Raw genomic sequence first — 10,876 nt, 5'->3', positions numbered from 1 at the left:
TGCTAGATGTTTAGCAAGCCACAAACTAAAGTATTCATCAAATTTCCTGTTTTGGAACTTGCTAACCATTTTAAGAGCTCAGAACCCAAAACCCCTCTGATGTACATGGTTAGAAACAGACCGTACACAGGCAACTGAAGCATAAATATGTATCTGCAGGACCTCGGTACTCAGAGTTACTACCCAGTCAACTCTATATCAGGACACCAGCTCTATTCTGTCCAAGTCCTGTCCCCCTCCTGGACACTCCATTTCCAAGGAGGATAAACGCAGTTGCATGAGCTGGAAGCTGTGGCACACTCTAGGTGGGTTCCTGATTTTAACAGGAAAGGGCCTAGGACCTCCAGGGAAGGCATCTTCCCTACAACCCAGCGTAGCCAGAGTTTCCACAGGGTGCACTGCTGGCTCAAACCACCGACACCACGGAGTCATAGACTGAGCAGATGACAACAGTTATACAGTGGCAACCTCTGCGGCTGGGATTCAGGCAGGAAAACATAGAAGCGGATGGGCTGCTTTACCTCATTTCTTACTTCCATACATGGCAGATAGCGGGAAAAAATACCAAAAATCATTAACAATGCATGGCATTTCCCGTTTTTAGGCCTCATCTTAAGTTGTTTCTAACTTTGCCAGCTATAACCATACAGTCTACCATTTTCCAAGTTGGGTGCCTGCTCAAAGTTTTTGGAAAAGGTCAGCCAACAATTCAACTGTTTCTGAAAAGAAAGTAACTAACCACGTTAAAAAAATAGTGACATTTTCTTTGAGCTGCTCTAGCACCCCCAAGCTTTGGAGCGTTTACATGAAATTTGTCAGGAGGTGGCCTTTCCGTCTGGGACACGCCAAGCAAGAAGGCTTTGAAAATATGTCGTTTACAGTGATGAGGAGAAACATGTTAGAGTTTATAGCTAATTTCCCAGGAGAGACTGTCTGCAACGACAATGTCCCAGCTTCTGGCGAGCACAGAAATTGCAGTGCTTTACACCAGACACCAGATGAGGAAGATTCTCTTGTGCTCCTCAAGCTCCCCCTGCTTTCCATTCTGTGATTCTCTGGCTCAGCTTCAATAAGCCAGAGAGTTAACTTCAGTGTGTTTCCTCATCTTGTAACACTCAGCGCCTCCGAAGTTTTAGTGATAACTAACTGGAATGGGCGAGGCAGTGTAGGTATCTTCCTTTTCTGCTGAAAGAACTGTGTTCTCAGGGTTCAGAAGACGAAAAACAGACAACACAGCAAGAATGTCACTAGATAAAACAAGATAAATTAAAGGAGAGAACTGGGGATCAGATTCCGATCTTGTGGCTGATTGATATAGATGCTGTTCAAGAAAATCTGAAATAAAAGGAAAGCCAGCCCTAAAATATGAAGTCTCTCCATATTGTTTTGGGGCTTTTGTTTGTCATAGTTTTTATATTCATCCCAGTAATGATACGAACACACTATTAAAAATAACTCGCTGCAAAACTCTGTGTACACCAGGTTAAAGTTAATCCTGCAAGAGATTTATTCTTACTTTTTCACACATGATGGAGTAATCTGCCCTGTCTTCCTCAAAACCTATTCTCACACTTCCATCAGTGTTAGGTGCACAAACAACAGCAGCAGCTTATTTATTACATTTCACAAGCGAAATTAATGCACACTTCTACAGTTTTAATTGCTTTTCTATAGTTGCTTGCACAAGTTACAGAACAGGCCTTCAGAAATGTAGTTTTACTAACCACATGTCATTTGGTTCCTACTCTTTCTGAGCACCAACATCTTTGACTGAAGAAAAATGAAAAGAATTTTCTCTTTTAAAAAAATGTTTTAAATCTCATTCGCTGGATCTAACACTGATGCAAAGTGATAGTAATGCAGTTTCATGTCAGTAGACGACAAATCCTGCTAAGTAGTAAAAGACTACATGTGACTGGGAGGGAAACGTCTGTATCAGATTATTAACACTCTGCTCTTGCAGCATTAAAAATTGTATGAGGATAGCACAATAGGAAATGAACCACGAGGAAACAAACGGTTTCTTATCCAGCTCAGGATACGTGTGATGTAAAACAAAGTGGCAACAGCAGCTGATGGCTCTAGCTGCATTCATGCCAGCACTGGAAAGAGATTTGTTCAAAATTGCTCCAGTGCACACATATAACTTCCGGGAAATTTAAGGAACTACCTTAAGCAACTGTTCATCTTAGTGAGTGTTCTCATTCTGAACTTAATCCTGCAGCCCTTCCTAAAGATTACATATGTGCAACTGCAAGGACTGCACACCTAACCTGCAGCTCCAGGTCCTTTTGGTAAAAGTGATAGACCATTTCTTAACTTCCACTGTGCTCTGACTCTGGTTTACAGGTGCTCTCTCAGGTAAGAAACTTCTCCAAACCACAGAAAAGCAATCAAACAGAACCACTCTGTTTTCACTCAGAGCTACCAGAGCAGGGATGTACACCATGGGATCAGAGGAGGCGCAGGTGTGTCAGAAGAAGGCAGGCTGTGCTTTGGGAATGCGACACTCCAGCCATTGTGGGTTTCTGCAGTAGGCCATAATGATTCTTGGCTACCTCCTGAACTCAGGGAAGAGACCTGCAGTAGTACAAAACCACCTTGATTTCCATCTATAATTTTCTTTTGAAAAGCCTCTTAAATCCACAGACCTCTAGATTTATAAATGACCCACAGCTTTCCTCCAGATGATTCCTATTTATAAATTTATACCTCTGACATCCCTCATTTTCTACCTCCTGTATATTTTGTACAATTCAATTCTTCAGAAGAGTTGGATTTTCTCTTCAAAGATAAAATAAGCCAAGAGTTCTGAAGTTTTATCAGATATGCAAACAGGGGTAAACAGTATGATTTTCCTCTCTCCCTTTAAATTCAGCTGGCCTGCAAACACTTTACTGTTGAAGTATTTTTTTTCCCAACAAATACTCCCATTGAATTATTTACTGTTGAGACATAAAGAAGCATTCAGAATATCCGTAATTTACTGGAGGAGAAAAAGTCTGAATTAAATGGTCTGTATTTTGTAGCTTGACCATGCTGGCTCGAGGTAATTTCAGGGCAAGATTCATTACTGCCTGGTGCTCCTTTGGGCTGGTGAAACAAACCTCCACATATGCACCCACAGGAAAAATAAAATTTGTTTTAAAATAAAGTTTTGGTGATCCTATACAAATCATACTCTTTCAGCACTGCACCTTGCTGCCTTCTCAAAACCCACCAATGTATACAAAGCATGCTTCTGCCGCACTTCTTTCACCTTTCTCATCATCAATCCCTGGTGTGGTACTTAGGCAAGAAGAAGGAATTCTCAGAGGAAGATTTGTCCAGCGGTTGAGTGTGATCAATAATCACGCAGTGCTTGTTTCCAACAACGAACATAAATATCGTGGCACTTAATTTAGAGGAGTGTCTGTCCGCAGATATTATTTCAGAGCACTAATTTATATAGCAAGAGTGGGATTCAGTTCTGCTGACACATTTGTCTAGACACCCATCAGAGCTAATGGAGAGAAACAGGCTTTTCTACATTATGATTCATGTTTTATTACCTTTTTGGATGAGATGAATCTCACCTTAAAAGTGCCTCCTTCGCTCCATGGACTAGAAATGGTTTCTATGTGACTAGCTCAGTTTTTAAAGATTAGAAGAACTCCTGCTCTGTTTGTCTTCCTCTGTAAATGAGTAGAACTAGGCCTCTTCAGCTTGAATCCAACCAGCCAGGATGATGAGCACGGGACTATCTGAAGCTACCAGTGCTGTGTTTGAGATCACAGTTCACTCTAGCTCTTATGCTGTGTCTCCTTCAGAGTTTCAGTTTGAATCCAAAGCATACTTTTGAAGTCATTCCCACAATCACACAGAATCACAGAATGTTAGGGATAGGAAGGGACCTCAAAGGATCATCTAGTCCAATCTCCCTGCCGGAGCAGGACCACCTAGATCAGATCACAATCATCCCCAACTAACGACTGAGTTTGATTTGCTTCAAGAAACAGGCATCTTCCACCACTGATAGTATAGTTCACAATCAGGAATCGTTTCTCAAACATAGGTGCCTATGCCATTAGTCTCCCATCACCTACACTGTTTTATGGCCAGCACACCCAGCACACTTCTGGTCCAGCCGAGCTAGCCCTCTTTTATACGCAGCTGGGAGACGGCATGGGCCAGAGGCTGTCTCCAGCAGGCAGCTTGGAGAGAGACAGGCATCTTCTGTGGGGGAAGAGTGCTCTGGCATTATGGCTGACAGCCATAATATGCCACACATCTCCAGGTCCGGAAAAGCCTTGACCTGTTTTACTTACTGCAATGAACATGACCTTAGCAACTACAACACTCCTCAAGGACAAGGGGGAAACTGTCCATGGCCAAAAGAGCTCTGTTTTAAGTAACTACCCATAGAACAGCCAACCTAATGTACAAGTGCCTTCTGGACTACAGGACAGTCTGTAGCCTGGTGGCTTGGTCAGCCTCTGCAGCAAGAGAATCCCCTTAAACAAAGGAGGCTATTGAACACCAAGTCTCCCACATCCTAGATTAGTGCCACTTCTGCTCCATAAAAGCATTTTGTGTGGCGTCTAATCCTTTGTGGGGCTGGATCCAACCACTTCCTCAGAGAAGTTGCAAAATGACATGGATGCAACTGTAATTCATGGCCTTGAGGTGATACACAGTAATAGCCAGTAGCAATAGAGAGTTTAATGTTCTGTTAGTCCTCCTGCAGTAATTCAAAGCCCTGGCAATCCTTACCAAATGAAGACCCTCAGGAAACAGGCTAAGAAAAGCCTAACTCCTGGGCTGTAGTTTTGCGTAATCTGCTGTCAAAACTGCCTCATGTCATTGAGACTGAAGGGTTTCTGAGCGCACTCCAAAGCCAGCGCTTAACATTAGGACCATCTTCACTAAAACTTGGGGCACTTCGAAAGCTTAAGCACGGTCTGGTTATGCCAAATACGAGCAGGAGTTGTTGGACTCGTAGGTTTTGGACCGGCTTTCCCTAGCACCACCACGGGCATCGACACTTGTTTATTCTCATCCGGCCTTTAGCACCTCTCTGCCTCGACTCTCCGCCTGCCCGCAAACGGAGCAGCGCTCCCTGCTACCGGAAGGCTGCTCGGCCGGCACATCCCGGCTGCCCGGGCGAGCCCGGGCACGGCATTTACGGTGACAGCAGCAGCGCTGCGGGCCGAGCTGCTGCAACCCGTCGGGCGCCCTGCAACCCGCCTCCTGCCCGGTGGCCCAGAAGTGGCGCAGCGACACAGGGCGGGACCGCCGGGCCGCGACGCGCCGAGCCGAGCCGAGCCGAGCCTTGCAACACCTCCCTGGGGCAGAGGGAAGGAAACGCCGCCGCTCCCACCTCACCGGGAGCAGTTGCCTCCCGCCGGGAATCACGCCCCCGAGACGGCCCGCCGCCCGCCACCTCGGGCAGCCGCCCCGCCGCCGGCCCGCGGGGCCGAACCGGGCCGGCTGAGGGAGGGGCCGGAGCGGGCCCCGCGGGGGGCAGCTCCCCTCGGGGCGGGCTGGGGCGCCTCGCCCGCGCCGGCAAGAGGGGCTGCGCCCTCTGACGAGCCCGGGCGATGGGAGGCAGCGCGGCGGGGCGGGGTGACCGCCGCGGCTCTAATAAGGCTGAGGCTGGCGCTGGCCGAGGGCTGTTTGCCTCGGTGCCCCGCGCTGCCCGGCGCCGCCGCCCGCCCCCGAGCATGCAGTGCTTCCCCAGCCTGGTGCTGGCCCTCAGCTCGCTGCTGGGCGCCCTGGCGCTGCTGCAGCTCTCGCTGTACCTCCGGGTGCCGTCCCGCTACGGGAAGCACGAGGAGCGGCTGTGCCGGCCGCGGGGCCGGCTGCCGGCGCGCTGCGCCTGGTTCCTGCAGGAGCTGCCCTCTTTCCTGGTGCCCGCGCTGCTGCTGGCGCTGCGCAGCCCGCCCCGCCTCGAGCCGCTCGGCTGCCGCCTCCTCTGCTGCCTCTTCTGCTGGCACTACTTCTACAGGTACCGCCGCCGGGCAGGGCTCCCGCACCCCCGCGGCTCCCCCCGCCCCCGCCGCCTGCCCGCGGCGCCGCCCGGAGCCGCCCCGCCACCGGCCCGCGGCGCTCCGGCGGGGAGCGGCGGCCGCGAAGAGCTGCGGCCTCCCCTCGGGAAACGAGGGGAAATAATAAACCAAGGGAAGCTGCGGGAATGGGCGCAGCCGGGGCCAGGAGGGCGGTGGGGCTGGGGCAGGTCTTGGTGGCAGCATCGCTCCCTTCCGTGTCGGACGCGGTCCTCCTAAGGATCGCCAGCGGGAGAGCGCGGGAGCCGCTGATTCGCGCCCCCAGGCTTTGCTCGAAACGTAGGGGCCGGTCGGGTCGGCATCTCTTCCCCCGTCCTGGTCGCCGGAGGAAGGAGCAGGTGGTACTCGGGTGTTTGAAGCAGGGGAGAGGATGTATGCTTTGGATTTTTAGCTTAAAAAAAAAACAACAAAAAACAGAACGAGGTTTCGCTAAGATGGAGCAAAGTTTTGGATGGAACTAATCCAGATCTTATGTAAAGGAACATGCGAAGTGCTTATTGCGGGCAGGAGAAGCGCAGCACGTGCAGCGCCGGGAGCAGCGCCGGCCGCCAAAGCAAGCCGTGGGAACACGCGGGAAGACGGCCCGAACGCAAACCCACTACAGCAGTGAGAGAGCAAGGACCGAATGAGCCGCACTGCTCTGCAGCTAGCACAGGGGAAAAACAAAGCCACTGCAGGCTTTCTGTACCACAACTCAAAAGCTGTTTTTTTTTTATGCTCGATTCATCATTCCCACTTCACTACCGAAGTACCAATTTATCTTTTTTCTTTCCTTTTTTTTTTTTTTTCTTTTTAGAAACTTTGTCATACCAGGTGTCAATGAATGCTGTAACTAATTAATTCTGTATTTACTAATCAGGAGCTGAAAGAAGAAGAAGAATTTTGACCCATTGTTGGTGATAACTTTGAAGTGACATAGCTCTACAAATTGTGGCCTGGTTCTGCCGTCAGTAGGACTTGGTTCTAGAGTGTATCACCAGAATATATCTCCTGATACACTGAGCTGAGTGTGTTTTATCTTCCACTCCGCTTCCATTTTCTATGGAGTTCTTTCATGAGGAATTTGACTTTTGGTTCTCTGTTCATGGAAAAATCTAGCTTTTCACAAATGGCAAGTGCATGTGACAATGTTATGCCATTACGTAGTAAAGAGCTATGCAGCTTCTGAGGCAAAACTTTTTCTGACTTGGTTTGCCATTTTTTACCCAAATTTCTACTTGTGTTTTTTTTTTATTTTGCTTCCTAGAAATCTGAAACATTCATGTCATAATTGATCAGAAATTATTATTTGCAACTCAACCAAAATCAGAATGTTGAAAATCCAGCTGAAGTATCTCTACAGACAGTTCAGGGATAGAAACTCCAGGCTGTCGTAGATAAGTTTAAAACAGAGAATGGTTTAAAGTGCTAAGACACTATGTTAGAGATATATTCGCTGTCACTAATATTGTCTTTTCTCTGCTGCATAAATCACCTGAAGGACACTACCTATAAGATATTTGACTTGCAGAAAGCTAGGCATATTAATATATGTAGTTATACTAAATTTAATTTAATGCATTCTGCTATTCTTAAGAATTTCTGATCATTTCAGAAACACAGAAATCAATGAGCACCACTAGACAACTGAAAGAAATGTTACCTTACTGGTATGCATACATCTTTTGAGTCAGTGGCTTCTTTTTTCAGCATTACTGCTAGACTTAGGCAGAAGCACTGTGTTTTCATACAGTCGTTTTCATAGATTCATAGATTTCTAGGTTGGAAAAGAGCTTGGAGATCATCGAGTCCAACCGTCCCTAATCCCATTAAACCATATCGCTAAGTAGATCATCAAATCAAACCCATTAAACCATATCGCTAAGTAGATCATCAAAGTTTTCTCAAATAGTTTGAGGGTCTTCTCATCTGTGGCTGGAGTATACTTTTTTTCTTGTGAAAATAAAAGCCCTCATTTTAACCAAGTCTGTATAACAACCAATTTTGTTTCTAATACTGCATGTTACTCCAGTATTGTTCTTAAAGCGTGCAGCCTCTTCTCATGCAAGCCGTTTCGAGATTTCACTGAATCAATTAATATTTGAAATGTCATATTAAATATTACTGCTCTATTGTTATGTAAAAGAGCAACAAAAATCAAAAATTAGGAGTTTTTCTAAGTGTCATCTGATGCTGTGGGATCAGGCAGGTTTTTTGAGGGATCCTTGGCAGAATGACCAATTGCCACAGGGTTGCGATTATTAGAGCTTTATTATTACATAAAAATTTTAAGACTCAGCATAGCTTATTGTTATCTACAATTTCTAGCAGTTAGCATAGCTTATCATTACTCAGCATTTTTAGCAATTAGCATAGCTTACAGTGAAACAGAATTTCTAGTAGTTTGCATAGGTTTCTTATTATCTAGAATTTTTATTTACGTAGACTTTTTATCCACCTGAACCCTCTGCAGATTGGGTCAAATTCTTAATGATCAGCACATGATACAATAATTGTAATCTAGACTCAAGAGTTTACCTAGAAGAACATGAGTTACTCACTTGGTTCTCGGAGGAAGAAGACGACGACAGTGGAGGCATCCCTGACCACAGGGTGATCACAGGGTTTGCTGTCCAGCAGCAGTTCCTGTCTAAGCCCACTTGCAGCTGCTGGATTTTATAGGCAGCATCTCATATGCTGTTACGCTTCCGTGTTCCATAACAGGTACCACCACATCCTGGCAACAAGACTGGTGGGCAAATTGTCTTATTGCGATATTGAAAAAGGGGTAGAAAGAAGGGAGGAGGGGTGATACATGATCAGCGCGCTTACGTGTTGTGGCCGTTTGCCTTATAAAATGGCATTGGTTATGCTAACCATATTAGGAGGGGTTAGGAGCAGGGGGTGAGTACTGGTCACACTCCATTAGTGCATTTCATTGGCATATAGTGTTTGAGGAGGGTTCAGTAGTTTGATACAACAGTCAGACTTTGTCTTGATATTTTTTCAGATTATTTAGAAATAATCTAACAACAGTTTTAAATGCTTCAGTGATTAAACTTGACTGCAAGTATAAGGAGTAAAACATACAATTGATCAATAATAAAATTACGTTTACTTAATGGATGTAGCCTACTGCAGTTTTTCTGACTTAAAAATTTTTAAGTGAATAAAGTGTTTCCACTTTTAATAATAAATACATTCTGTTAATCTACTCCTACTTTTACTACTGATCATCTGGCATCTGTATTTAAGCATTCCTTATGTTTGTATGAAACAGAGAAGTTTCTTCATGTGTTGTTGCATAATTTAGTGACTTCTTTCTCTCCACAGGGAAGCTTTTATCATTCCTAATTTTGTCTCATCTGTTACACCAAACATGCATGCGGAGGGAAGTTTTGATTAGAGGTATGCTCTGAAGCACAATATAGTCCGTAACGGAGAAACATAGATTTTTAAAGGACCCCTGTGCTAGCTGTTCTGTTTTCCTATGTGTCATGACCAACTGTGCTGCCCCAGTAGCTTGCGTTTGACTGAAGCACGTATTTTGGAGTAACTTCAAGTCTTAATCTGAAGACCCCAGAAGATGGAGGATCCATCATTTTCTATGGAGAATCCACTGTTTGCTTCGGTATCCACTGTCTGCTTTGGTAGTGTAGTCTTCTGAACTCTTTCACTGTCACTTAAACAACGTGTTTAGAATGTCTTGCTTGAATTTGACTAGCCTTGATTCCTTCCCAGTGGTGCTTGCTATTTCTCGCTCTGTGCTAATTTAAAGCACTCCTTAGTATCCTTTAGTATTTTCTTACCGTGGTATCACTTACACAGTAATCAGATCATCTTTCAATGTGCTCGTACAGAGCTGTCGGGTCCTCCATCTGCGCCACTGTTGTCCAGATAGTATAGGAGCACATCATCATATTTCTGATTAATTAGCTACTGACATGATATGGTGTTTGTGCTGGATTTATCTTTTTATGGTGGATTTATGCCAGCTACAGGGGAACAGACATTACCTGATCTGACATAGAGTGGTGCGGACACATGATACTTCATCCAGTATGAAGTTGGTCAGGATAAAATTACATTTTCGTAAATTTAGGAACAGGTTTAAAACAGCAAAATTAATTTGTCCTGCTTTCGCACATGGTGTCAAGTAGCTGCGACATTTTTTATTTGATCTGAGGTATCCTACACCAGATTATCATGTCAGTGAATCGCAGCTGAAGGCCCTCAATGCAAGACATTTTTTTTCCCTCAGCCCTCAGATAATTTCTGTGGCTTTTTTCCTTTCTTTTCTTACATCCATTTTAAAATGAAGATGTCAGTATTGGATGCAGGATACAATACCAGAGTTGTAGTAGCAAAGTGATGTTGTAGGGATGACATCACCTTCCTGTTCCCATCAGCTACTCCTGTGCTTACAGATCAGAAGAGTGCTTTTCGTTTTGGAGTCACACTAGTGAGCCCCGTGATTCCAGGCTACTTTGATCTCTCTAGAGCTGGTGTAATCACAGTTGTAACCAAGGTTACAATCTACCACTCCTTAGGAACGGTTTGTGTTTGTATGGCTGTATTTCTTTAATTTTGAAGTAATTTTCTGTATGGGCTTAGTGCTCAGTAATGTGGTACTACCCACATTGATGTTCACCTCTGGTCTAGAAATTGTGCCATGTGTCAGCTGTATCAGTGGTAATTTTGTATTTATTGTCAGATCATTGAGGAATATGCTGGAGTGTTGTAAGGACCACTCTAATCCTCTTCTGGAAACTCCCCAGGTTAGTGCTGATAGCTCCTCATTGACAAACTTTGTAGGACCTCTCTGCTTCCTCCGTGGGAGTCAAGTGGTGTGC

At 45.4% G+C, this 10,876-nt stretch overlaps 1 protein-coding gene across 1 annotated transcript in view; it reads left to right on the top strand.

Annotated features, from left to right (window-relative positions):
• Positions 1-5,696: 5,696 nt before the first annotated feature.
• Positions 5,697-10,876, top strand: part of SRD5A2 (steroid 5 alpha-reductase 2) — a 32,128-nt gene continuing 26,948 nt past the window's right edge. Inside the window, 2 exon segments of the mRNA XM_086627998.1 lie at positions 5,697-5,986; position 7,012. Coding sequence (XP_086484124.1) covers positions 5,703-5,986; position 7,012 — 285 coding nt within the window. The 5' untranslated portion in view covers positions 5,697-5,702.

The sequence above is a fragment of the Tauraco erythrolophus genome, chromosome 2 (genome assembly GCF_009769465.1).
Source record: "Tauraco erythrolophus isolate bTauEry1 chromosome 2, bTauEry1.pri, whole genome shotgun sequence".
NCBI lineage: Eukaryota > Metazoa > Chordata > Aves > Musophagiformes > Musophagidae > Tauraco > Tauraco erythrolophus.
This window is presented reverse-complemented; position numbering and strand designations above follow the sequence as displayed.